The 26,591-nt window shown below is 45.4% G+C and overlaps 9 protein-coding genes across 9 annotated transcripts; 6 read left to right on the top strand and 3 right to left on the bottom strand.

The window, feature by feature from the left end:
- Positions 1 to 6,398: 6,398 nt before the first annotated feature.
- CCR75_004876 (uncharacterized protein) lies at positions 6,399 to 11,347 on the top strand. Its single transcript, XM_067962962.1, has 6 exons — positions 6,399 to 9,426; positions 9,538 to 9,594; positions 9,814 to 9,935; positions 9,995 to 10,645; positions 10,705 to 11,145; positions 11,207 to 11,347. Exons 1-5 carry the CDS (start codon positions 9,282 to 9,284, stop codon positions 10,807 to 10,809), a joined length of 1,080 nt encoding a protein of 359 aa, XP_067822021.1. The 5' UTR covers positions 6,399 to 9,281; the 3' UTR covers positions 10,810 to 11,145; positions 11,207 to 11,347.
- Positions 11,348 to 11,783: 436 nt separating this feature from the next.
- On the top strand, positions 11,784 to 12,890 carry CCR75_004877 (uncharacterized protein; the record flags this gene model as incomplete). The annotated part of the gene is made up of 1 exon (XM_067962963.1): positions 11,784 to 12,890. The coding sequence occupies one exon, from the start codon at positions 11,784 to 11,786 to the stop codon at positions 12,888 to 12,890; it is 1,107 nt and encodes a 368-aa protein (XP_067822022.1).
- Positions 12,891 to 13,164: 274 nt separating this feature from the next.
- CCR75_004878 (uncharacterized protein) lies at positions 13,165 to 17,054 on the top strand (the record flags this gene model as incomplete). The annotated part of the gene is made up of 8 exons (XM_067962964.1): positions 13,165 to 13,256; positions 13,313 to 13,400; positions 13,470 to 13,538; positions 13,588 to 13,659; positions 13,737 to 14,018; positions 14,092 to 15,173; positions 15,238 to 15,308; positions 15,365 to 17,054. The coding sequence occupies 6 exons, from the start codon at positions 13,165 to 13,167 to the stop codon at positions 14,221 to 14,223; spliced, it is 735 nt and encodes a 244-aa protein (XP_067821476.1). The 3' UTR covers positions 14,224 to 15,173; positions 15,238 to 15,308; positions 15,365 to 17,054.
- On the bottom strand, positions 14,411 to 16,819 carry CCR75_004879 (uncharacterized protein; the record flags this gene model as incomplete). Its single annotated transcript, XM_067962965.1, has 3 exons — positions 14,411 to 15,170; positions 15,235 to 15,308; positions 15,365 to 16,819. 3 exons carry the CDS (start codon positions 16,817 to 16,819, stop codon positions 14,411 to 14,413), a joined length of 2,289 nt encoding a protein of 762 aa, XP_067821477.1.
- Positions 17,055 to 17,440: 386 nt separating the features above from the next.
- On the top strand, positions 17,441 to 21,695 carry CCR75_004880 (uncharacterized protein; the record flags this gene model as incomplete). Its single annotated transcript, XM_067962966.1, has 1 exon — positions 17,441 to 21,695. The coding sequence occupies one exon, from the start codon at positions 17,441 to 17,443 to the stop codon at positions 21,437 to 21,439; it is 3,999 nt and encodes a 1,332-aa protein (XP_067822042.1). The 3' UTR covers positions 21,440 to 21,695.
- Positions 21,696 to 21,802: 107 nt separating this feature from the next.
- On the bottom strand, positions 21,803 to 22,743 carry CCR75_004881 (uncharacterized protein; the record flags this gene model as incomplete). The annotated part of the gene is made up of 3 exons (XM_067962967.1): positions 21,803 to 22,274; positions 22,337 to 22,587; positions 22,647 to 22,743. The coding sequence occupies 3 exons, from the start codon at positions 22,741 to 22,743 to the stop codon at positions 22,137 to 22,139; spliced, it is 486 nt and encodes a 161-aa protein (XP_067821813.1). The 3' UTR covers positions 21,803 to 22,136.
- A 249-nt stretch (positions 22,744 to 22,992) lies between these two features.
- On the top strand, positions 22,993 to 23,211 carry CCR75_004882 (uncharacterized protein; the record flags this gene model as incomplete). Its single annotated transcript, XM_067962968.1, has 1 exon — positions 22,993 to 23,211. One exon carries the CDS (start codon positions 22,993 to 22,995, stop codon positions 23,209 to 23,211), a length of 219 nt encoding a protein of 72 aa, XP_067821548.1.
- Positions 23,212 to 23,283: 72 nt separating this feature from the next.
- On the bottom strand, positions 23,284 to 23,571 carry CCR75_004883 (uncharacterized protein; the record flags this gene model as incomplete). Its single annotated transcript, XM_067962969.1, has 1 exon — positions 23,284 to 23,571. One exon carries the CDS (start codon positions 23,569 to 23,571, stop codon positions 23,284 to 23,286), a length of 288 nt encoding a protein of 95 aa, XP_067821547.1.
- Positions 23,572 to 23,584: 13 nt separating this feature from the next.
- CCR75_004884 (uncharacterized protein) lies at positions 23,585 to 26,590 on the top strand (the record flags this gene model as incomplete). Its single annotated transcript, XM_067962970.1, has 6 exons — positions 23,585 to 24,718; positions 24,779 to 25,471; positions 25,528 to 25,743; positions 25,807 to 25,944; positions 26,011 to 26,196; positions 26,265 to 26,590. 6 exons carry the CDS (start codon positions 23,585 to 23,587, stop codon positions 26,394 to 26,396), a joined length of 2,499 nt encoding a protein of 832 aa, XP_067821814.1. The 3' UTR covers positions 26,397 to 26,590.
- Position 26,591: the final 1 nt, after the last annotated feature.

Here is a 26,591-nt window from a genome sequence, read left to right as displayed (position 1 = left end):
AACCTGCTTCTCTTGCGTGCAGTGAGGTAGTTGTGGTGGGCGCGCAAGCGACCTCACCCAACACACTAAGTACTCTGGTTAAGTGTCGTCACGGGAGCGGTTATCCGTCTCCTCGTGCGCACTTACCAAGTAGGAAGTAGTTTTCAGACTGATTTATATTTAATAGAATTAAATAGAAATACCTATTTTTACCAATTAAAATGTTATCTCTATAGATATCATTTAAAATGTATTGCGAGCGTATCTTTATAGATACCTCGCGTAGCGGATGACGCTGGGCGTCATCCCTCCTAATGTGAGTGCACCCATGTGCATCACATCCACAAGGGTTGGTCACAAATGTGCACCACACCCGAGTGTTGGGTCTAATTACTATTATTTAGTAATTGACCATCCCCTTAAGCACACCAAGTGCACTTAACGGGGACTGTATAACATAGGGGCAACTTTAGCCCGTTACAAATGGCAAAGTCCGGATTTTGCATTTTCAATAGTATGGAATGCTTGGTAGCATCTATAAAATAATTCAAGGAGTGACGTTTGTGGTGTCAACCGAAATTTTGTCAGCTTGTATAATACAACGATGATTTATTAGCGTACCTGCACTAGCTTTCGCTCAGTACTGCTTCAATACTCGCCAACCTACACCGATGACAGTGTGAAAAGGTACCTCCAAATACCTCACAACCGATGTGCAGAGGAAATTCTTATGTTGCTAAGCCTCCTCAACTAGCAACAAGTCGAAGCTATGTAGTGGCTACCTTTTAATTTAGCATTCTTGGATATATCTCTTGCGCATTTCGATTGCGATGAGACACTACAAATCAACCAATGAACATAACTGTCACATTATTGTAACAGGGCACCTTTCACTAGTATTAATCAGTACTAATAAACCTTCTACTGATTACAGTGAAGGTGAGGTGCCTCGAAACTTCACGTACCAAAGGTGCAGAGGGAGAGGTTTCTTATGAAGCTAAGGGTCTTTCGCTTCAAAAATCAAGACTAAGGCTTTAGAATAGAGAAAAGTAAAACTGAATTACAATATTCCGTTTTCTACGTAACGATCTTCTATCTACTACTGAGCTTATTATATATTAATAAACAATTAAGTATGGCGCCCCCTTGCGCACCTCATAATCGTGTCTTATAACGATTGGCGGGGTTATTTGGACTTAAACTTCTTAACCAGTCAATAGAGCTAATGTCTTATTGCATCAATATTTCCAAAATTGGATATATTAAAACTATTTATGTCAAAATTAATAAAGATAATAGTTTTGTACTTCTTCATTTATTTCCTCTTATAGAAAATAATATTTATTATTCCTCTCACAGGAAATAATACTTATGTAGCGGGACACCTCGTTACAATTATTCAATGTGTGGTGATGTTGACAATATTATTTGTAAAGATCTTACTTTCTGATTTATTCAGGAATGCAATATCAGTTGTAGGATCCGATCAGAATCCATTTTGTGAATTTTAGTGGAGTGAATACAGAATCGCAGAAATTGTAGACGAATTTTAAAAAGCTACATGGCTTTCGTGCGAAGAATTGTGCAACACATTAAGTTCCTTAACAGCACAAGAATAAGATCTTCGAATATTTCATGCATAATTTCTCATTATGCAAATTCAAAACTTAGGTAAGCTGCCAGACAAAATGTGGAATTTGATTATCTATAAAAGTAAGATCATTTAGCCACCCCTCGCCTATTTTCTTTAATTAAATCAAAATAGCTTTTCAGCCGGGAAAGCACACCAATACTGCACCTTACTGCTGCAACTAAGACAGTTTAGCTCAGAGCTCAAGCCAATGACGCCGTAGCGTGCTGCTACGGAAATTAAATAGCCAATTCAATACGGAATGAGCGCTGGAACATATGGCGATTTCAACAATACGGCTCTCACTCTATCTGCCATTATACATAGGACAAAACTCCGTTGGCTTTCTGGAGATTTAGCTTTGATTAAATTGCATCAAAGCCATTGTCCATTCTCGTCAAAGTTGGCCTTTATTCGATGAAGTAATTTTTTGGGATAGGCAATTTCGTGATTAGCAAATATAATTCCAGAAAACTGACAGCTTCATTCGCTTCAACAGAATTTACATGTTGGATGGCGCTGGTAATGGCCTCTATATTTTGGACTCAGCAACTGTGTTCGATATGCGTTAGAGACCTGCTTAAACTTGCTACCATCACGATTATCCTTTTCCTTCTTGGACCACCACACCACTTCAAAAAAACATTTGCTCTGCAGATCCCAAAATCGCTTGTGGCCATTAACTCATCTATTTCTGTGCATTATTTAATCGCCAACCGTTTAATAAAACTCCTCCACCAATATGAGGCAAAGCTAATGGCGACTCGAGCAATGAGCGCAAGAAATCATTGCCACAGTCTAATAACTGGTGCTGTCTTCGAAATTTTTAAAGATTTAGCAACAATAGTTAAAGGCATTCTGAGGCTAACAACTCCGATATTCAGTTTTGACTCTCCATCAAGATGTGCAACGCATCTGGGCGCTAAGTTCGCACAAGAAGAAAAAAAAGCCTTAACTTTTTCTCTCACTAGCTACCGAAATTTTACAAAAAATAGCAACTTACGTCAAGTTGCAAACGTAGCAATCCATTTGTGGCAGCCGAACTTAGCAGTGAGTGGCATCCGTCATTGTTTTATTCATCTGATTCGCTCGAGGGCACCATGAAATTCATAACTGCGTGTGTCGTTCTGTGCTCGATCGCAGTCGTTGGTCATTCGACGTCCTTTGACTTCCAAAGTAACTTGGCTGCGGTCCCCGTGAAAGAATCCTTGGCTGGAAAAGGATTCGTTGCAGGCATTCGCGCCACAAAAGATGGCAGCAACTTCTGTGAAGGCGCGCTCATTAGTGCCTTGCACGTCTTGACCGTAGCGAGTTGCATTACAGGCAATATTCGTTGGGTCTCCCTCGGTTCAAACGCGTCTTTTGGGTCCGCCAGTGGCGAGCAGATCAAAGTCGTCGCCTTTATGGTGCACCCGAATAACACCAAGTCTCGCAAAGACTTTGTAGTGCTCGAGCTACAGCAAGCGTCTCAATACAAGCCAGTAACTCTCGACGAGGCTCAGACGATCGTAACCCCCGGCATGATTGGCGGTCGCATTGGATGGAACGACACGCTCGCCGAAGCTGTGCAGTCTCGGTATTTACATAGCGTCGAAGTGGCCTTTATTAGCAATAAACGCTGCGCAGCCGAATTCCCCGTGGACGAGTCCAATTTATGCAGCAATGGTCTCTTGCCCGCAAAGTCGTGCATGGGTGAAAAAGGTGCTGGCATCATTGTAAAGAATGAAAGCCACGCAGTTCTCGTGGGCTTAGTAAGCTATACAGAAGGCTGTGGCAAGCCAGGTGGGAAGAACATTTACGCCCGCGTGTCCGCCGTACGTCCGTGGATCGACACGATACGTCAAAATACGTGTGTCGTCTAATGATTGCAACCATTCATTGCTTTTCAATATATTAATTGTCAAAATATCATTTTTTTTGTTTTTTTTGTTTTTTATTCGTCGCGATAGTCGCGATACACCATGGAAGGAGGCGATACTCGGCCTATGGGCGTCATTCCCGACATTTTGCTCGACGAAGACCGCTTAAACATGTTACTAGACATTGTATGTGCAGACTACATTACTGCGTGCTACGCAAGTCGCGAGAACGGCAAGCGTGTGGTGTTGAAAGCGCTCGAAAAGCTCTATATCTCCGTGTACGCAAGAGCGTCCGAAATCGGCACGGACATGAATCCGCGAGCACGACCAGAACAAGACCCGGTCTTTCACGAGCGAGCTCATCGTTTCTACACGGATGTAATCACGGAATTCCGTGTCCGGAAACAAGCCCTCGACGCTGGAATTGACGACAATCCCATCTCGTCGGTCCACGGACTCGAAGACAGTCTCGTTCGCGAAGTCATGAAGCCTAAATTACTCCATTTACTCCAAGAAATCTGTCGAGACCGAGATCGTCAATTAGCAATGCATGAAAACGCTCCACTTGCGGCATTCGTACCGACTCGAGCAGCTTTCCTTGATGGGACGGACACCCCATTTGTGCCTACTACCGGCGAGATTCGAATGGAAGGATGGCTTCGCAAGAAGGGACAACACGTAAAACTATGGCGTGAACGCTACTTTATGATCCGTTCGACGCTCGATGGGACGCATTTCTTGTGCTACGTACGCAAAAAAGGCGACAAAGAGCCTCGTGGGTGGTATGTCCTTGGTCCTGGCACTACGGTCGATCAAGTACGGGAATCCCCTAGTAAAATTGAAACGAAAAAGCTCTTTACCTTCCGTCTTGGACACGTGAATCACGTCGTACCGGACGAGAGTGACGACAATGGACCTTTCATCGATATAACCCCAGGATTCACACCTTCTCGTCTTGGTTTTAACGACGTCTCGTTCTCTCCCAAGAATCACTCGAATCCGGCCTTGTACGACATCCCGTTAGATCCACGGTCAAGTACGAAACGCCTCACGTCGCGACGATTTCGACATCGAGCTGCCGCCGCTGCTGCCGCCGCAACTGCCGCAACGGCAGTGGTGTTAACCGGTGGACTTGCGGGTGTTGGGATTGGCGTCATGGGTATGAGCATGAGTGCTGCGGCAGCCGCGAGTGCGGGTGCGGCAGGAGCAATAATGGCACAAAATCGTCGTAAAGGACCCATTGCGCTTGCTGCCGAGTCTTTCGAGACGGCCGTGTGGTGGCGGGATAGTATCTTGGAATGTATTGCGCAAGCGGAAGAACAGTGGAGACGGTATCTCCAATGGTACCTCATGGATCACGACGATTTCGACAGACAAGAAGGAGCGCATTCATTGCTCGAGAGTCATCCCAGAGAACTACTGATGATTCGGTCGGGATCCTTTGGTTCAATGCCACGAGCCATTGCCAAGACGTTTCGGACATCGGCGACGTTCTCGCAAGAAACAACGTGGCAATTGTATGCGTTTTCAAGCACGTTACGCGTCGACACGGAGCGTTTGAGTCCATTATCAAGTCGATATACATCCACCGTTTCGATTCCAGCACTTCGAACGAGTATCAAAGTTCCTGCATCGCCTCGAAATGTCTTTGAAATGCTCATGAACAAGGAGAGTTTGTTTTATACGTGTAATCACGTGATTCAACACGCGCGTGTGGTCGACGAACAGGTCGACGACCATAGTGATGTTGTGTATTGGAAACTCTTTCCAACGTATTTGTGGCCAGTCTACGTGAGTGCACGGGACCTCTGTATGCTTCGATATTGGCGCATGGAACCCGATGGGTCGTACTTTATCTGCTTTCAATCCACGACCCATCCAACGTGTCCTCGTACCTCAGATGCCGTGCGTGCGAACGTCATGGGTATGGGTTTTATCATCTCGCCACGTGTGCAAGAAGACAGTGTTCATCACTTTCAAGAGTGTTGGGTCACGTTGTCAATTCAGATGAATCCAAAGGGGTATCTCGACTCGAAACTCGCGCGTCTGTGGTACTACGTGCATGCGTATGGCGTGTATTTCTTAGAAATAATTACGGCAATCACAGCGTGGAAAGGACAAGACACGTGTCGTCCTACGACAGCGGCGCTTGATTGTTCACGATTGAGTAGTGAGACAAAAGGAGCTCTGGAAGCAATGGAATTTATAACGTTGGAAAGGTATCGGACAAACATACGTGTGCTTCATGGATTGCCCACGAAATTCTGGAGTGAACCAAGTGCCGAGACTTTTCTAGTGCGTGGACCGCAGTACGTGCCATGTAAGACCAAAGTGCCGTCTGCACGACAAGCTTTTCGTCTTGTGAATGTCGCGCTCTACAAGTCCAAGGATATGATTCAACACGTTGGCGTGTCTTCAATCCATACGAATGACGTTGATTCAATGGACATGAAGACTCGAGACAGTGTCTTTTTCTTGATTATCAACTTTATGGTCCCAGGTTTCTTGCATCACTCGCTTGTGTTGTATTTTACACCCGAAGATCCAATGGAAATGAAAGAAAACTCCGTGTTTGCAAACCTTTGTCATGAAATCTTACGAGGTTCGAGTGATACGTTTCGAACCGAGCGAATCAAATTGATTCCACGCGTTATACAAGGTTCCAAACTTATTCGTGACGGTGTGGGTACGACACCCGCGATTCTTGGGACGAAAGTGTATCAGAAATACTACCGAGGTTATAATTATATGGAAGTTGATTACGATATTGGTAGTAGTACCGTCGCGAGTGGAATTTTAAAGCTTTTGATGGGTTACGCACGGGAGCTTGTGATTGATTTAGCTTTTGTCATTGAAGCACAAAGTGTGATGGAGTTACCGGAACGCGTACTGGGTACCGTGCGGCTGGATTGTATTGACTTGCAGCATGCTGTGCCGTATCCACGCATGGACTCGAAGAAGGAAAACGAGAACCGTGTTGTATACTAAGGGCTTGTGCCGTATACATGCATGGACCCGAAGAAGGAAAACGAGAACCGTGTTGTATACTAAGGACTTCCAATTTATGATTGGACATAAGTATAAAAGTAACTTGGAATATCAATTGAATCTGCATTATTATTACTGTAACCCGGCCGTGGACTATAATTAGAAGACTTGAATCTTTTTGCCAAGTTGGATCAAAGAAGGGTACCGTGTTCAATACCGGTTTTTGGTCGATAGAGAGCGTAACCTGCCTCTGTCGGTTTATTCTATAGGATAGGGTATGCCACGTAGAGCAAAGTACAATGGGGCACACAATTGGTCGTTTTGGTCCAATCGCACTATGATAGCGCATGGTTATGGCAGAGGAAGCGACGCCTCCGTCAGTCTCGATCTTGAATCGGTGAGGCAAAGTGAGATATGGCGACCCTCGGCGTGCAAACGAGTGCGTCTCCGTCGGAGTGTAAACCCCTTTATCTCAATCAGGACGCAGTCGCGGATGGTGTCGATAATCCAATTAACGAGTCTTGCCCCGGTATGAAGAATGAGGGGTTCACAGTTAAAGAGCAGTCAGGAGCTACACAGCCAGAAGCTACGCAGCCAGAAGCTATCGAGACAAATACAGCGAGCTCTTCTCCTTATCTTCCTGCCGCGATTACAGCACAAAACGACTCGGAAACGCGACATAATCCAGCTGTAGTAGCGGATTCTATGAATGCCGTTTCCGACACGGAGGCCAGTGAGCCGGAAGCCGAGAGTATCACATCATTTGTATCAAAAATTACATCCAAAGCCCCTTGTACCGATGTCCACGACGAATCTGCCACGTCAATTGGTGTGCATCAAGACGCAAACGGTGGCACTCCAGTCAAGCAAGTCATTTGTCGTTTTGAAACCCCTGAAAAACCAGACTTGAATGAGTTAGAACGGTTGAAATTCCGAACAAAACGTGATTTTTTTTCCGACCAACAACAAAGTATCTCGGTCAGTGCCGAGCGTGAAAAGTACGATGCTTCGATTGCACCACAAGGATTCAAAGACACCGATCAACACTTGTCACCTGTTGTCACGAAGAGCGTGCAACCAAGCACGTCTACGTTGTCAAGGGTTCGAAACATGGCCAGTCGTTTTGAAACCAAGACAGAGGAATCATTAGACGACTTATCGTTTCGGACGGTCCGGAGTTTCTTTCCCAAAGAAAAGAGTATCCATGTCGGTGCTGCCAAAGAAAAGTATGAAGCTCGTAAACCCAAGGAATCTTTACAAAACGACGACGTCCGTGTGTTTCAAAACACGGACGTGGAGAATGAAACAACGTGGAAAGATGGCAGCACTCCAGCAAAAGAGTGGGAAAATGGAAATCGTCCTCGTCGGTTTACGGGGAGTGAGGACACTTCAAAGGTTCGTGGCATTGCCAGTCGTTTTGAAAGCAAACGCGCGTATTCTGTCGTCACGGCGCCTGTGCGTACGATTGATTCGTTTATTGTATCGGATACCGACGCCAGCGTCCGTGTGTCGACCGAAAAGGCCAAATACGAGAACAAAACGACGACATCCATGCCTGTCAAGCGTGCAATTGATTCGTTTCTTGTTGCCGATAAGGACGCCAGTGTCCGTGTCTCGACCGAGCGTGCAATGTTTGAGAACCAGCAAAAGTTTGCCACCCACGTGACGCGTACGATTGACTCGTTTATTGTTCCACCGAGTGAATTTAGTGTCAATGTGAGTGCGGAGAAAGCCAAGTTCGAGACAAGTGCGAACGTCGTGAAAGTTCCAAAGCGTACGATTGATACGTTTATCGTACCCGAGAACGAAGCAAGTGTGTGTGTCTTGGCGGAGAAAGCACGGTTTGAAAACCCTTGTAACATGTCCATAGCGTCAACGACGAGAACGATTGATACGTTTATTGTTGCCAAGAGTGACGCAAGTGTGTGTGTGTCGGAAGAGAAGGAGAAGTTGGAGTCGCTGGAGAAGCAGGTGCGGGGTCCTGTGGTTCGTACGATTGATACGTTTATTGTGCCGGCGAGTGAAGGGAGTATTCGAGTGGGGGTGGAGAAGACAAAATTGGAGGCACTGGAGAAGCAAAAGCAAAAGGAGATGGAAGCCCAGGCTGTGCTTGCAATGTACAAGATGACGCGGGCGAAGGAAGAAAAGAGCAAGGTGGAGGCGAAGAAGAAGGCGAGGATGGCGGAAGAGGACACGGAGAGACAAGAGGTAGCAGCGATGGCAGCAGAGGAGAAGGCACGGCTTGATAGGGAGGATACGATGAAGGAGATTGAAATGGAGGAGAAGGCGAGACTTGAAATGGAGGAGAAGGCAAGGATGGAAGAGGAGGAGCGAGCAGAAGACGAGGAGAAGGCCAAGGTTAAAGGTGTCGAGAAGGCAAGACTGGAAGAAGAAGAGAAGGCACGGCTGGAAGAAGCACGAGGAGACAAGATGCATGAGCTGAATCACGAGTTGCCACGTTCTTCTCCTGTTCGACTGCCGAGTTTCGTGGAAGTTACGGTGGAGCACCAAATGCTGGCGGACGTGGGCTCCTCGGCGCAACACACACACTGGCTGTCGATCCCCGTGAGTGTCAATCCTGCTCTTGCGCGTCTTCACACGGTTCTGAACGATCAAGACGTACTCACTGCGTATGCACTGTACCCTTCGAGTCCGTCTTCGCCATCGTCGCCAGCAAGTGATTAAACTACTCTAACACGGGGTTCTTGACTACGTAACTTGTGGCTTAAAAGACCAGTTGCAAGTCTTTTGTTTTAGTGTTTTTTTCTTACTGGAATACATTTTTTCGATTACGATTACTGATAAAAAAAAATAGCACCAATGAAATGGTACACTGTGTAACTCGCTTGAACGTAACCTTCTGGGTGCCGATGGAGCAGTATTTGCTGCAGCTACCGAAGCGCCTGGCGCAACAGATGAGGGCCGGGATTGCGAATGGTGACGCGGCAAATGTAGACATGGTAGCCGGCGGTGTGTATGCAATGATTTGAGCCATTTTTTTTGCCCGGGCGAATCGAAGAAAAGAGACAAACGTGTCTTTTTCAGGAATACTGACACTGTGTTCTTGGCTGTGTATGGTAGCGGATAACAAGCATTTTACAATGCACGTGAATGGGAAAAAGTACCCTGCAAAGATCGGTATGATTGACTACCTGTCGATATGAGCGATTACAGAGGTCCTGACCCATATGTAAACATTTTACAGCGCAGTTGCCGACAATTTTAGAAACACATAAGACTTATGATGATAATTTTTTTTATAAGAGCGGCGAAATTGGACAGGTATAATTGTGGTAAAAACCAAGAAATAGGAAGCTTATGTACGCATGCCTGTATCAAAGATTTTTGTAGTAACAGAGAAAGAAGACGAAAAGAAGACATTAGAAGCACAGATTGAAGTCCCAAACGGACTCACACCGCCCAATACCAACGTCATCAAACGCAAATATGAGAAAACCAAAAAAACGACGCCATTTCCGGTACGGAATTTGAAAACCTTTTTTTTTTCGATCAGCTCGCCTAATAGTAAAAGGGCTAGAAATCCGACGTTTCGCGAGTGGAAGAAGACTTGGTAAAGATCATTGGAGGAGGCGTGATTGAAGACGTACAGGAAGAATTAGTCGACTATTACGATTGGATGACGGACGAAGAGCATCCAAATGGGATTATTGTGACCGACGAGATGGAACTAATTCGCGAGCACCCCGAGTACTTGACATTATCGGAGGAACCAATGGCAACAAGTCGAAAACTATTGCCACCGAGTATGGAAAGCAGCCTCGTCGTGGGTACCGCGAACACGTCGATGATGAACACGCCACTGGTTACGGACGCAGGATCCGAGGCCGAGTCACAAACTGATGGAAGAGCTTCGGTACAGCGGTCGCCAGTATTTGCACCTACGCCGAGTCCACGATTGTCACCGATGGAGTTGTTGCCTCCACGAACGAGTCAAGAGAACAATGACATGGACGATGAGAAAGAAGTGGATTTGCTAGAAGATGACATTCTCGATGGCATGGACACGAAAGTAGCGTCTTCAGCTCATCCGAAAGCGTACTTAACCGATCCAGCGTATCTCAAGCTTTTGCCAATTCGTGATCGATTACACAAGTCAATGCGTGATGCAGAGCGCGATATGAGCGAATTAAGTGCTAAAGTCGATGCAAACTCGAATATTATTGTCAAGGTCTGTGTGTGTGTTTTACTCGTGCTGATTTAGATGATTAATGAGAAGTTTTGGATTAGAATCGCTTTAAGCAAATGCTTGAGACTGCGAATCATCAGCGTACGGAGATTGCAAGGGAGCTTGACAAGGTAGTGGCAGAAATTACGACTTTTGAATCAAGATAACCAGTTTTATAGTAGAAATAACGCTTTTTATGGCGACAAGGAAAGTGAAAGAAAACGCGTGTTTTTAACGTTACGAAATTCGCACTCAATTTAAACCTTATTTTGGTCAAAAGGTTTTTAAAAGCGATAGATTTGAAAAGCTTAGGGAGGGAATGTGGCCTAGTGTTGGTGCTTCCACTTAAGTAGCGCCTGGATCTGTTCATCGTTCAAGTTGAGGCCCGGAATGGCCTTGAGACCCTTCGTATCGTGGTCAACGTGGTCTTCCAAGCCTTTCTTATCGACGACATCCGTCTGGCCCTTCATCTTCTGTAGCAGCTTACGCAGCGTCTTTTCATCCTGCTTGCTATTTGCCAAACACATATACACGTAAGATATTTCTTAACGTATCCTATCGAAAGTGCGTACTTGAAGTAGACAGCCTCGACAGCCTTTTCCTTATCCTTAAAATTAGAGGCGCTCATGACCTGCGCAGGTACAGCAAAGGCACACGATCGAACGGCAGCGGTGGCACGGCGGATAGCGAGCATTTCGTTCCAACTCCTTAGTCGAGGATACCCTGAAAATCTTAAAATATCCCGATTCTTTTAACGAAACTCTTCCTAAAAATACGGACTCATTTCTGCTTTGGTTAAAAAAAAAGGTTACAGATTTCTAGTGCCCATTATAACAGCAGTGTTAGTGCTGTGAAAAAGTTTTTTTGCAATGTGAGTGTGCAATACAGCGCGGCGTTCTATTCGGTATATTTCACTACAACTTGTGCATTTAGAATCTAATAGTTTTGCCCTAGTAATTCGACAAATTAAAGGTATAAAAAATTGAGTGACGGTTTCATTATAAACGCAAGAAGTAATTCGACAAATTAAAGCTATTACCTACAAGCTCGATATATTAAGTTCCCCGTACTTAGCATATTGCCTTCTAAAAGGATGCTATTCAATTCTTCACGTAGATCTAAAAATCTCAATCGGCGCGCCATGCGCTCATCCTTCCTTCTCTCGCTCGCAACTCTCGTGGTTTCCGATGCTTCTACGGACAAAATCTTGATTCTCGGCATGTCTTCTTCTCCATTATGGCACGAATCGCGCCCTTCCAGTCCATTCTCGGCAGCCGGTATGGTCGATCTCGCGCTTGACTCCCTTGGGCTCATGACAGGTCAAATTTCCACGCGCTCTTCTGTTCCGAGTCCACTACAGGCCGACCTATTCACCCACAGTGAAATGTATGCTCTTATACTCCTTGATGAGACGCACTCTTTCTCCAGTATGGAGGCCGTCAACGCGGCTTTAGACGGTACCCAAGCCTTTCACAAGATTTATCCAGCCCAGACCGCATCGGCAAAAGTTCCCGTAACTGTAGCGCAATTATTTGAATTAGAGCACGCATCAGCTATTCATTGTGCTGGCGACAGAACGCTCTGCGCCAGTGTTAATGCCCAGACGCCCCAAGTACAGGAGAAAGTGGTGCAACAAGTGCTGGAAGCCAACAGCTATTTGAGCCAAAGTCACGAGGAAGAGGTGGCATTTGCAACCCAGCTGGCACAAATAATACAGCTAAAGTCAGAGCTCAAGTACATGCAAGGTACGAAACTGCTTCTTGTGGGAATCAAGGAGCTACAAGGCGACAAACAGAATCTCGCGCAGCAGGCCGTAACAACCACTGTGGCGGAATTTGTGGCGGAATTGGTAAAGAACAAACAAGCAGTGGCGGCACAGATCATGACTGGAACGTTTCCTACTGTCTTGCAGCAAACCGCAGCGCTGTCACGCAATCGCAAATTGGTTACAAACGATGAAGAAGTCGAAGAAGAGGAAAAGAGTGGCGACGAAGACGAAGATGGTACGGCGGATAGTGGCAGTGAGTCACTGGATGGAAGTAAGTCAAGTTTGACGAATACTTCTACGCTGTCGGGTGCCGTCTCGATGGCTGATATTGCCGAGTTCCAAATCATTCTCTGGACATCCGTGCTGCTTGTAGCGATCCTGTTGATGGCGATCATGGCGATGGCTAACATGGATGTCGGTCGCGATAGTCTTTTGTATGCCAAGTTCATCACTGACGTGAGTGACCGGAAGATGAAGTAGTTGGATTGCGCTTGAAGACATGCTTTTTTTTTTCATCGAGCAAATTTGACGTTGATTTGCATGATCCATTTGTGTTGCGTTTTAAGAATATTTTGGTGCTTTTTAATCTTACAAAATGCAACTGGTGTTTGTTCCGCTTATTCGATCAATTCAAAAATTACTTTGATAAAAATACATTTTTAGCGAGGAAAAGAGATACTTTTACTCAAGGTCAAAAATCGTCACCGTCGCAATCGTTTAATTTTATCAATTATCTTCACAAATTTGTGTTAGAATGAGCGTCCTTAGTTTTAGCAGCAACAGCACCAACGAGGATGCGTGGTCACACGCGCGGCTTGCAGAAGAGGGCGTGGCCTATCGTGTCGTGTCCGTATAACTATCATATCTCCTCGCTGTGTACTGCTCTAATCTTATCGATTTAGCAATGTGCTTGGCAGTGGATTTGTTAAAGAACCCATTGATATTAAAAAGCTTGCGCTACTCGTGCGCAATGCCGACTATGCTCCGCGAGTACAGAGTAAACTCTCGCAAGTTATGACTTAATCCACAGCTAATTCTCTTCACTTGTGCCAATGACAGGGCTTTGGTGCTTTAGTAATGCGCTTTCAGACACCTCGCGCGACAGTGCTGCTCTACAGGAGTGGAAAGGTGCGTATGAATGACAATAAGTCCAACGAAGCATTAATTACACAAGCAGTTTGTCGTTATTGGAGCAACAAGTGTAGTCAACGCCAAGCTCGCAGCAGAGAAACTCATTTCAATCTTAAAGGTGAGCTCAAATCGTACACGTACTTTTGTATTAACGTCCTAATTGTTTGGAAAAGCTTACGATTTTCAATGATGCAGAAAGTTTCGTTTCCATGTGACAGCAGTCCTTTCGTCATACGCAATGTCGTTGGATCCACGGATGTTTGCTTTAAAATTCGACTTGAAGGCTTGGCACGCGACCATGTTCGCTTTAGCACTGTAAGTGGGTCCTTGCATGCTCGATTGAGTGTACGACAACTGACTAGAGAGGCTTTTCAGTACGAACCCGAACTGTTTCCAGGGCTGATTTACCGGATGCTGCGGCCCAAATGCACCATGTTGATATTTATTTCGGGTAAACTTGTCATTACAGGATGCGAGGTGCGCGTTTGTAAGGTAGGAAGCTAGAAGACGGGGTGCTTTTACTTATACAAGCTTGTTCTCTGGTCATCAGTCTCCAGATGCTGGAGAAAATGCATTAGGAACGATTTACCCTGTCTTGCTTCAGTATCGTCTTCGAGACGAGTATTCCGAAGAAGAAGACGAGGAGCAAGATACGAGTGACTCCATGGAGATCGATTTGTAACGCAGTCGAGCTTTATTTATCGCGCTACAAGAGACCCAAGTCTTAAAGAATCGACTTCGTCTCATGTACTCGATTGGATCTTTACAAGTATAGGCAAACCATGACTTTCAACGCCATAAACTAAACACTGTACATGCCTGCACCTTGAATCGCAACGACCTGAAGCCATGAAAAACCGTGACTAAGTTCACGCTAAATAGTTGTACATCTGAGCATTGCTCGGATCCCGCTCCAGATACTCGCGGTCAATGAGACTCTCAATTCGGCGCTTGATATCGGCACCTTTTGCCGGAAAACGAACTTGTGAAAAGATCTCGGTCATCAGTAACGCATGCGACAGTTTCTTGCGCGCTTTCATGATACGCACAATCGCAGCATCCACTTGGTATTGACGGTCTCGAAACACGCGCTCGTGGGTGTCTTCATTCTCTTTCTTGGTCTCTTTCATTTGGATGGAATTAATCTTGATGCGGATCAGTTGATTCTTGAAATCCCAATTAAACACAAACGCGTCGTCGTCATTGACGTCTCGACCTTTTGGCGTCTTTTGCAACACACGTGTTTTGCCACATGCCAGCGACTGCAGCGTCCGTCGGAGCTCCCCGTCTTCAATACGCGTCTGCTCTTGAATCTCCTTAAAGCCTAACGAATCCGCATTGTTAAAGCATAGCAGCACGACAGTCTGATACAACGACACCACGAGCTCCTTTTTCCCAGACGGAAACGTTCCTTTCAATACACACTGGGCAAGAGAGTGTTGCCATTGAAGCTGTCGGCCTTGATATTTCGACGAGTAAAATTTGTCGAAAATCTCCTTGAGAGGAACCAGTGATGCTGGCAAATTAATCTCGACAGCAGCGTACGGTGGCCAAAAGCCAGTCGTAAGCACTTGGACTTGCATGTCAGGGATGCCACGATTACTCTTTTGCAACGCTTCCACCGCATGTCTGCAAAAAGAGACACTAGTGAGCGTTTGAATGTCACGGCAATTTTAACAACTCGTTTCCATACCTGCTCGCAGCGTGCTGCTGGAACTGTGTCATGACATTTTGAGATAGATCAATGTCTTTAAACATGCCTTCAAGCTAGCAACAATGTGTCAGCAACAACGGTCATAATCAAGAGATTAGCATCGTCGTACCTTGTTCGTAAACGAACTACCACACTCGGACTTTAGTTTCGACAACATGAGTTTCTCCAAGTCAAATGAAGCGCTCTTTCCAACTAATAAACGCTTGGCCAGATCCTTTTTATAAAAAGCCTCAAACACATCTTTTCCTTGAATGTATCGAAAGATAATCATCACACGGTCTAACAGACTCTCAACTTCTGCCTCCGAGCCGCCTTTATTGCCTGTACGAAGCTTCGAGTCGACAAACTTTGCAACTAATTCGGCCGGACGATTTGCTCGTATATTAATCGCATGCTCCATAGCGGATTTCATGGCAAACGCAAAGTCCGTATTCGATTGAAACGAGTCGCTTAACACGGCATTTAAATCGGCTTTGAGCTTGAGAATTTTTTCCACAAACGTCTTTTCTTGCTTGTCATCAAGGACCAATTTGGACACGTTCTTTTGAATATACGTCGAGAACGCTGTCTTGAGATCCGGAATCGCATCGACTCGAGCAAAAAGCGCATACAATCGCTGCAAATCTTCAATTCGTCCTTCGGCCATCAAGGTCTCAAATCCACGCTCTACTACTGTTCCCACATGCGGCTTCAAAAGCTTGTTCTCTACCACGGAAATCAATTGTTTCTTCGTCGACACATCAAGATAGTGATTCACACGTTCCGTCTCTTCAGCCAGTCGACGCTCGGCATGTCGTAAGAATTGTGGCACACTCACAGCCTCGATTGTCACCGCTCCTTCTTGTTGATAAAAGCGCTCTGACGCCATTAAAAACGGTGCTTCAAAGTCAGCGTGATAGAGATGCAAGGATAAGAGCATTCGAAGTAAATTATACAAATAGCTTCGATTGATGGCCTCGCCCTTGCGCTCGTGCTCGACAAGATTCAGCAACGCCTCAATTAATTTCATTTCCAAGCTCCGATGCTGGACGAGATGATCCCGCATTAAATTCAATCCCATATCCCAAATCGATGCAATATGGGGCGTTTGCATCACATACGTCCGATCTAAGTACAAAAAGATCGTACGAATGACCAACATGTCTTCACAATGGTCTTCCCAGAATTGATGCACTGCTTCGAGGAATAAATCCATATCTCCTCCTGTATAGGGCACCAATGCCTCGACCCGCTTTTGGATATGCAAGGCACACGTGTCTTCGAGTCGCTTGTAAAGCCTTGAAGCCATTTTCCACGTGCACATGTCTTCGACCGAGCGATAGAGCTCTTCACGACTGAGCGATGACATTTCTTTGGCATATACGGCGTGTACCGCGGCTACTAACTTGGTCCACGTATCGTCCTCGAACCGTTCGGGCAACTTTGGAGTGTTTTTAAAAGGTTTGATGGTTAATTTTTTTTTCTTGGCACAGAGTGTCTGTCCAGGTCCAATGCTGCTTCGTTCTTGCTTCCGACTGCAATCGGTGCGCCCATTGGTGGCTGACATAAATCCGGTGGAAGCCATGGGATTCGTCACCGCTACGGAAGACACCAGATTGCGAGTGTTAGGAGAATAATAAATCTTTTAAGGCGGGTCAAGGGGCCAGCACGATGCTAATATTGGCTATTCCCCACTCCCTCGCGAAGTTCGCGTGATAAGAGCGTTGCGGAAGTTAAGGGAAGATAAGAAGAACGCACCTGTATGAGCTATTCGTGAGCTTTCCCCGTTTCTTGTACGATTCAAAAAAGGATAAAAATAAATAATAATTTTACAGCTAAAGGGTTTAAAACGGCGATAATCCATTTTTACAAATCATCAATGACGTAAAAGTTATTCAAGATCAAACTTGATGATTGCGCGATCAGTCAATTGTTTGTCCACAGATTTGATGATCATCTCGAAGAGAGCATTTTTTGCCACAATCCTCCAGATGCCATTTAACACTGCTTTTCTAAATTTAATCTGCTGCAAATATATATGAACTGTTTTTTATATCCACGACGTGAAATCTACAAAAGTTTTTAGAAAAATGTCACGCTGGGTCTTCAAAATTTGATTGCAATAAATCGCTTCACTTCCGCATTCGCCTTTGAGTGCGCAATCGAGGCAATGGTTGACTTCCTGCAAGTAAGTCAAAAGCCCATAATGGAGGAAAAGCAACCTCTTTTAAGAAACGCTCACGTGCCGTCGACGCGTCATGACCCGAATGCTGAAGCACTGTCGGGTCTAGGAGACCGATACCCGTCTCAGGACGCAACGTGCGTCTCCTCAGCGCTCTTCTCGTGGGTGACACCGCTAATGAAGCTTGGCAATCAACGGCCTTTACAGCACGACGATTTGTACCTTCTTGATCCCGCAAATCGGGCGCATGCGGTGTCACAAGAGTTTCAAGAGGCGTGGAAGAAGCAGTGTAGCAAACGTACTGGCCAGCCGAGTCTATCGCGGGCTCTGGCGTCCAGTTTTGGTGGACAAATTGCCAAGGCCGGCCTGTTGAAGCTAGTACACGACTCGTTGCAATTTGTAGGGCCGATGCTGATCAAGAGGATTATTACGTATCTACAAAATCCATTCGCGTCACGAAGCGAGGGGTTCCTCTATGCTGGGATTGTCTTTATTACGGGCGTAGCACAGTCGTTTTTGTTGCGAAATTACTTTTTTCATTGTTTTGAGGCAGGAATGCGTGTACGATCTGCAATATGCAGTGCTGTGTACAACAAGAGTTTGGTCTTATCTGCGGCTGCGAGGCAAAAGAAAACCACGGGAGAGATCACGAATCTTATGAGTATCGATGCCCAGCGTCTTCAGGATCTTTCATTGTATCTCAACAGTGTCTGGTTCTCTATCTTTCAAATTGTCGTGGCTTGTTATCTACTGTGGCAGCAGATTGGCTTGGCAACTATTGCTGGTGTGGCTGTAATCCTATTGGTGCTTCCAATCGCAGCAGGGCTTTCGAAGCTCATGAGACGATTGCAATTAAATTTAATGGCAGTCAAGGACGAACGTATCAAGATTTGTAATGAAGTATTGGCTGGGATTAAGGTAGTCAAGATGCAAGCGTGGGAACACTCGTTTACAAAGCGTGTGCTGGAATACCGAAGTGAAGAACTTATGAAGCTCCGTTCGTACATTTACGCGCGTAGTGGATCCAAGACACTCTTTTTGGCCATCCCGTCCTTTGTGACAGTTGCGTCGTTCTATGCTTACGTTTTGTTGGGGCATACGCTAGACGTCGGCACTGCATTAACGTCACTAGCGTTGTTTAATATCCTTCGATTTCCATTATTTTTGCTGCCACAAGTGATTAATGCAGTTGTTGAAGCAAGTGTGAGTATAGACCGCTTAAGCTCCTACTTTCAAGAAACTGAACGCGAAAAAGTGGGACATGGAGATCTCGATAGCGTTGGTATTTGCGTCGAAGCTGCTGATTTTATGTGGGATACGGCACCAAGTAACCTATTGTCTTCCGACGCTTTAAAGTCAGTAGAACAAGACAATTTGCTAAAGAAAGAATCCATCTTGGGTACGGACGCCAAAATGAAGGACGGTGGTCGACCGGTGCTTCGACAAATAACGATAAACGCTCAACCGGGCGACTTGATTGCTGTTGTTGGTCACGTGGGTGCCGGCAAATCGACACTTTTAAGTGGAATTCTAGGTGATGCTCGTTGTGGTCGTGGTAAAGTGAGTCTTTTTGGATCAGTGGCTTATGTTTCACAGCAGCCATTCATTCAAAACGCAACACTGCGTGAAAATATTTGCTTTGGTCTTCCTTTCAATGAAACTAAGTATGCCGAGGCGCTGCGCGTCAGTTCACTAGTAAAGGATTTGTCTGCTCTCCCGGGTGGAGATAGGACAGAAATTGGTGAAAAGGGTATCAATCTAAGCGGTGGCCAGCGCACTCGTGTGGCTCTAGCTCGTGCTGTGTACCAGGATGCGGATATCTATCTACTCGATGACATCTTGTCTGCAGTAGACAGTCATGTTGGTCATGACATATTTGTGGATTGTATTAAGACTTGTCTTAAGGACAAGCTTGTAATTCTAATAACCCATAATCTTTCATTTCTGAGCGAGTGCGACAAAATCGTCATGCTAGAGAATGGTGTAATTCGAGAAGTTGGTCCTTATCAAGACCTGATGGAAAAAGCTGGTGGGTTTCTTTTAAATTTTGTCGGAAAACACGAAGTACAAGAGCCTCAATCGATTGAAACGGATGATGAAGTACCGGATATTGAGCTGGAACAGTCTGATGATACTGACCCGGCACATCATAGCCTCGACCGAAGATTAAGCCGTTTGTCAGTGCATAGCAACCGTTCGTCCAGTGGAGTTGACGTGGATGTACAGCTGATAACAGACGAGGATCGATCAGTGGGTGATGTGTCATGGCACATTTACAAAACGTGGATCGTGGCGTTTGGTGGAATGTGTGCTGGACTAGTCGTGATCAGCATGTTTATCGCCGCGCAAAGTCTGGATTTGATGTCGACGTGTTGGCTTTCTTACTGGTCCGAGCAATCTCGTATCAGAGGTTATGATAATGAGGCTAGTGCAAAGAAGTCGCAGATGTTTTACGTATATATTTACATGGCTCTGAACCTTGTATTTGTTGTGGCACTCTACATTCGTGCTATCATATTGTACAAGGGTGGTCTGCGAGCAAGTAAATCGCTGTTTCAGGATCTTTTTGCTCGTATCTTGCGAGCCCCGATTTCTTTCTTTGACACAACACCGACCGGTCGAATTGTGAATCGCTTGTCCAAGGATGTGTACGTCGTTGACGAAAATATTCCAGCCACGTGGAGCATGCTCTTGAATATATCATTCAGTTTATTGATGACTTTAGTGACGATTTCGTATGCGACACCACCTTTCATGATCATTCTATTCCCAGTGCTAGTAGGCTATTACTCTTCGCAGAGATACTTTATCAAGTCGTCAAGAGAATTGCAGCGATTGGACTCGATCAGCCGATCACCTGTTTTTGCATTGTTATCCGAGACTTTGGATGGCATACCGACAATTCGTGCCTATCGCGCCGAGACTAGATTTTCTACAAGAAATGAAGAAATGATCGATAGGAATCAACGCGCGTACTTTTTAAACTTTGCAGTCAATTGCTGGCTGGCGCTACGTCTGGAGTTTGCTGGGACGCTTATTGCAACTTTTGCAGCTATTTTTGCGGTGCTAGCGCATAGTTCTGACCCTGAACGTGGCGCGGCCTCCGCGGGACTTGCGGGTGTAGCACTTACTTACGCGTTTAGTGTAACTCAGCCACTTAATTGGTCTGTACGTATGCTGAGTCAGCTTCAGACACAGATGGTCTCAGTAGAGCGTATCAAAAGTTACACCAATATGGATACAGAAGCGGAACTTTCAAGTGTGGGAAAACTTCCTCCCGCGCAGGAGTGGCCTTTAGCTGGAACCATCGAGTTTCGGAATGTAAATCTTCGTTACCGCCCAGGTTTACCTCGCGTGCTGCGTAATTTATCGCTCTCAATCCGTTCCCAGGAGAAGATTGGTATCGTAGGTCGTACTGGTGCTGGCAAATCCAGTCTAGTGGTGGCACTTATGCGTCTCGTCGAACTCGACAGCGGATCTATTGTCATTGATGGACTCGATATTGGAACGATCGGGCTGCACGAATTACGCAACAAGATCTCTATCATTCCTCAGGACCCCGTCCTCTTCTCCGGCACGGTGCGTAGCAACGTTGACCCATTTGATCAATTCACAGACGAGCAGATTTGGACATCACTACGTCGAGGGCATCTCGCGCACATCGTGTCGGCATTGGATAGTCCGGTGGATGAAAAAGGTTCGAACTTTAGCGTGGGTGAGCGTCAATTATTGTGTATAGCGCGTGCTCTGCTCAAGCGTTCGCGCATAATTCTGATGGACGAGGCGACTGCTTCAATTGACGTCGAGACGGATCGAAAAATTCAACACAGCATTCGTGAGGAATTTCGTGACTGCACCTGCCTCACGATTGCACATCGGATCAATACGATTCTTGATGCCGACCGCATCTTGGTGATGGACCATGGTGCAGTGGGAGAGTTTGATACGCCCAAGGCGTTGCAATTGAAGGAAGATGGTCTATTCAAGGAACTCGTGGAGCACTGGAAGAATGAAGGGAAGTAGCTTACAAGCCTCGTCAGTTGATAAATGCTTCAATCCATTCGATTAGACGCATCTACTTGAGTGTCATTCATTAATCATGACACTTGAAGCTGACAAACGTCGTAGCCCAACAGAAAGGTTTCTTCATTGCGAAGCTTAGACCTAAGGTTCGGCCACGTATTGTTGAAGAAAGGATTTTTTTAGGAAAGGTGTTGCATTGGTTAAAACATTGGAAATATGATTTTTTTTTGGATGGACGGGGCTATACTGCCACCAAACGTGTTGTTTTTAGGTGAAAAGAGTGTTTTTATCAAAATGCACCGAGGTGGAGTATTTAGGTCCGTTAAATTTTTCAAGCGAAAAATGTTCGTATATCATTTCCTATAATTCCGTCTTTTGATCAGAAACTCGGCGCATGCGCGAAATACATCGAGAATACTGCAGATACAATTGAAGTTTATGCTTGAATTTATATCGTTTCGGTAGCGGGAATTTAACAATAACATAATGACAGGCTTTCAGGTAGCTAACTAGGGCTATTAATGCGTGAAATCAAGAAATCGAGAATGGAATTAACTATATGCAGAAAGGATATTGCGCGCATGACAACGGACGATACCGAGGCCGGAAAGATGACTACAGATGCGGAACGCAATGCAAAGGGACACTAAGCACAAAAGGTTCAACTTTCTTTAATTCGTAGCTTCATTGCAGCTGTTTATTTTCTATTTGCTTTAATCTCATTCTCTGCAAATATGCCAATCGCTTCGCCTTTACTCTCTCGCAATTTCTTCACTTCAAGCTGTAATGACGCTTGTTTCGAAGACTGCTGTAATCGCTGTAGAAGGTCTGTCATCTATAAACGAAAAAAAAAGTCATGACCTCTCCCTTTTTCAATCGCAACAAATGTGCTCTCACATTAGTGACTCCGATCGCTGCAGTAGCTCCTCCCACCAAAACGCAACACCCTGTGATCGAGACGAGCGTCACGCCCAGCAGAGCCTTCCATGCCGCTGTAGTGGGTTTCAAATACTGCTCTAACGCCACTTTTTGCTCTAATCGAGATAGTTTCTTTGGCTCAATGCTCTTTTTGGTAGACAAAAGTTTGTCCAATGTCTTTTCTTCCTCCTCAAGCGCCTTCTTCTGCTTGGTCATTCCGTAGTAGAAGCCTTTTCAGCAGACAGAATTAGGGATGTTGACTATTAGAGCAGTAAATGTATTATGCTACCTCCACTTAAAAATGCTGCAGCGACAATTGACACTACCGTGGACACGACCTTGACGGCGGGCTGCTTGGCTATATCCGCCTCATCAGCGCTTTTCATTCCCACGACAAATAATTGGTGCCATGTACTCTTTCTTGAAAATAGTACCCAAACTGGTAAATCGCATTCTAACGAATTTTGCTCGAGACATTTGAAAATAAACTGGCGGCTTCTACTTAATCCGCTAGAGTTACTTTCGGAAGACAATAGGTCCGTATTTCTTATAAGCCTTACTTCACGTCAAGTTACGATAGACCATGGGTTAAGGAGGAGTCGTACCGCTTCTTGAGTGCTTTCATTTAGAAGGTCATGTATCAAGAAACTGAGGGCTTAATTGCTCACTTAAAAAATGGCAATTCGAATGAGATATACAATAGTATGCAATGCTTGCAGCCATCGTTTCGTCAGTGCCGTATGGTCATGAAAGGTGCACAGCCTGAATCTGGAAGGGCAAACTCGACAAACGCCGATGATCCAGAAATAAATAGCGCAAAGCTTGACACGCTGGGTCTACCAAGACAGCTCTAAGAAAAGAATAAAAAAAGTCTATTCAAATCAATGTTGTCGAATTTCTCGAGCCACTATTGCTTCCTCGCGTTCCTATTCTCCGCGATGCTTCTTGTCGACATTTTTCCACATCGGAGACGATGATTTTTTTTCTGAATCGAAGGCCACGTCATCTTTTTCCATGGCCTCACGAGCTCTTGAAGTGCGTTCGCGGCCCTTCTGAGCCATGCTACTATGTCGAGGCAAATAAATACCCAATGCGCCCGCTACGCCCACTAGCGTGACGCCAAAGCCCACAATCACGACTTGCTCTTTTTTCATTTTCATATGAATTCCACGGTTAAAGTGTGGACCACAACCTCCCTCTACAGTGACGTCCATCGCTTTACCTCACATGAAGCATACCACGGTCATAATTCGTACCAAGAAAATGCCAAGCGCCGTAAACCTGGGGGAAGAAGTCCTTAGCGGCATCGTTCAGGTCGCGGAGCATCTCCAAGGCTCAATCATAGCCGCTGATACTGGCTGTATTGAAAGCTTGCGCTGGTCTGGAGCCATGCCACTCTTACTGCGCGATTTCAACGTCTCGAACATCGTCAGTGCCTCGGATCTACTCACGTGTGCATCGCCACAAGACTTGCGTCGCTTCCTCCTTGTACAAGAACACGAAACAATCGATCACGTCGTATTCTTTCTCTCTGGATTTCTATGGGACTATGAAACAGCATTCAAGAAGCTACTCACACTCAATATCATCCACCGCGTCACAATATGTAGCAGTCTCTCGGAATCGGCTCATGAATGCTACGACTTTTATAAATTACGACCATCGACAGCACTAGACGCTACTGAAAAGGTGGAAGAAATGCACTTTGACGCATTTGAAGCAGAATTACGTAAAACCATTCCATTTCTCCCAGTAAATCCTCACGCAGAAGAGCACGAAACCCTGACAGATGACTGGGAATGGCATCCTCCGACGCCACAGATCATCCAAGTCCGTGTGATTCATGTACCTCTTCCTATCGTACCTCTTCTCTCAAGTACGACGGACCGTGCCGAGCCATCAGTCTTTGTTCTTTCGCATCCCTCGTGTGCCAAAGCTTTTCCATTATTGCGACACCAGATTTATCCAGACACCCCCCCGTCGTATTGTCACGTAAATGACGTACGACCGGAACAGATTCCAAGTGCTATAAGACGATCAATGAGACTCGTGGCGTACGTGCTGGCTGAGACAATGATGCATGCGCGATTAGACGTCCAAGACCGGATCTTTGCCATTGGAGCCACATCGCGAAAGATTGGACACACGTTCCGACGCATAGTGAATGAAGCACAGGCAGACACTAGTTCTCAAGCAGAAGAACAACAAGTGGCGTCGTTGGTGATTATTGATCGGACTGCCGATTTAACGTCGCCATGCGCTTTTGGAAACTCGCTTCTTGATCGGATTCTTGCTCTTATACCTCAAACACCAGCCGTCTTGGCATTAAATGAGCACAATGGATTGGATACCCATGCTACGGTACGTCGAATGCGTCCTACGACAATAGATTGCTCACGAAAAGCTATGATTGAAATTTAGAGACAAGCACATGTGACAGAGATTTGTCCACTTCATGCTTGTGAACCCATCTCTTTCTCCCTTTGTGGAGATTCACGGAAGTATCACGTATCATCTTTTGTCTCGCAAATTCCATGGAAAGGAGGCGCCACACTATGTCATCCGACGCTTTCAAGACCCAGGAATGTCTTTCGATCCCTCGCGTTTCGTCCAGCTAAACTCGCACTACGTGATCTCGATAAACGGCTTCAAGCAATTGAACAGACTTTAGTGCAACAGAATCAAATTCAAAAGGCTGCAATGACGCGTCGGCCAGGAGAAAAAGTGCGTGGTCGGGATGTCGTTTGGCGTCGAATTTGTAAGATTTTAGAAGCTGGTGAGCCAAGGAATCGAGAGCACAGCTCGCTGATTGAGCTTGGAATTATTGTTTTGGAAACGCTAGAACGAATGGATTGTTGTCAAACGCGATGGGACGCGTGTCGACAGCGTATCGTGCGTCAATTGGAGCTATGTCAACAAGGAAAAAGTGAGTGGATCCTTGTAGAAGTTGCCGATGAAATGCAGCGCGAAAGTATGGACAATCACGAGGTCGTTTGTTCGTTGCAAGAACGTTTGACGGTTCTTGTACATGCATTTGCATGCACAGCGGATACTCTACTGGACAAGTGTACAATTGCGTTGATTAAACAAGCGCTGTGTAAAACTCTGTTGCAGGTGTGACGGTAGTTTTGGAGTTTGTTTTGTATGAGAACTAATGATGTTTTTTGTAGGCTGTACGTACCGATCCAGTGTCCGTGCAATTGGCTTTACCAGAGCTGTACGCTCAGGTAGTTCCGTACATGGGTACAATTGGACATTTATCGACAGAAGTTGAAAGTAGAAAAGATGATTGGGAGTGGAACGAGGATCAACGTAGTGACATGTCTTTGGAAGCGATTACGGAAAGAATTGAAGCCTATGGACAGGACATGATGAAAGTATTAGAGGTAAAGAGCGAAAACGATGATCTATTCCGAGATGATGATACTTAGATTGATTATTTGTTGTAGGATTGCAAACAGCAGTGCGCGAAGCAAAGCGTTCGAGGAGATAATTTACAAGAGAATGCATCTACGCGGTCGCTCCTTGCAGAGCTCTGTAATTCTCTACTTAATCCATTACAATTGTCCAGAGTAAAGCTTGAACATGTACGCAATGATGAAAGCAAACTGGTAGCATGAAAACTGTTTCTGACTTGGGTATTTGGTCTGTAGATTGTGGACGCGTCGGAACAGCTGACGCGTGCTGGAATTGACCTTTTAAAGAGTGGTTTTAGCAAGTTTGGATTTGATGTGGGTGGCAATAGTACCAGTGGCCAACGACGTAGCAGTAATTGTCAATTATTGAGTGAAGCCAATGTCCTTGTGGTGTTCGTAGTTGGAGGCATCACGTTTGAAGAGGTTTGTGACTCATTTGAGCTCGCATTAGTGGGTGTGATATTGTACTAACGCTGGCAATGGGATGGTAGATTCAAGATGTTTACGATGCTTTGAAGGACAATACGTCTTATCAAGTTGTTCTTGGTGGAACGTCAATTACAAATCATGAAATGCTTTTGAAAAAGCTCTTTACTTTTAATCCCAGCGAAGAAAAGAAGTGAAAACGTACCAATTGTTTGCAACTTTTGACCGCTTGATTCTACAAACTCTTATGGATGGCACTGAAATCTGTACCATGGAATTGGCTGAGTGTGTCTTGAATGAACTGTTGTGGAATAGAAAAGTAAAAGGATGTCCGTCTTAAGGAATTCTAAAAGAACATAGAACTTTTTCATAATATCGTCGACCAAATTATT

The sequence above is a fragment of the Bremia lactucae genome, linkage group LG2 (genome assembly GCF_004359215.1).
Source record: "Bremia lactucae strain SF5 linkage group LG2, whole genome shotgun sequence".
In the NCBI taxonomy this organism is placed as follows: Eukaryota; Oomycota; class Peronosporomycetes; order Peronosporales; family Peronosporaceae; genus Bremia; species Bremia lactucae.
The sequence above is the reverse complement of the archived record's forward strand: the minus strand, read 5'-3'. Positions and strand labels throughout refer to the sequence as shown.

Excerpts from the sequence above, each read along its gene's own strand:
- CCR75_004876 (XM_067962962.1), top strand. The coding sequence starts at position 9,282 with ATGGTACACTGTGTAACTCGCTTGAACGTAACCTTCTGGGTGCCGATG. Across the intron at positions 9,427-9,537 it reads TGTAGACATGGTAGCCGGCG|CGGATAACAAGCATTTTACA; the intron begins GTGTGTATGCAA and ends TGTGTATGGTAG. Across the intron at positions 9,936-9,994 it reads AAAAAACGACGCCATTTCCG|AAATCCGACGTTTCGCGAGT; the intron begins GTACGGAATTTG and ends TAAAAGGGCTAG.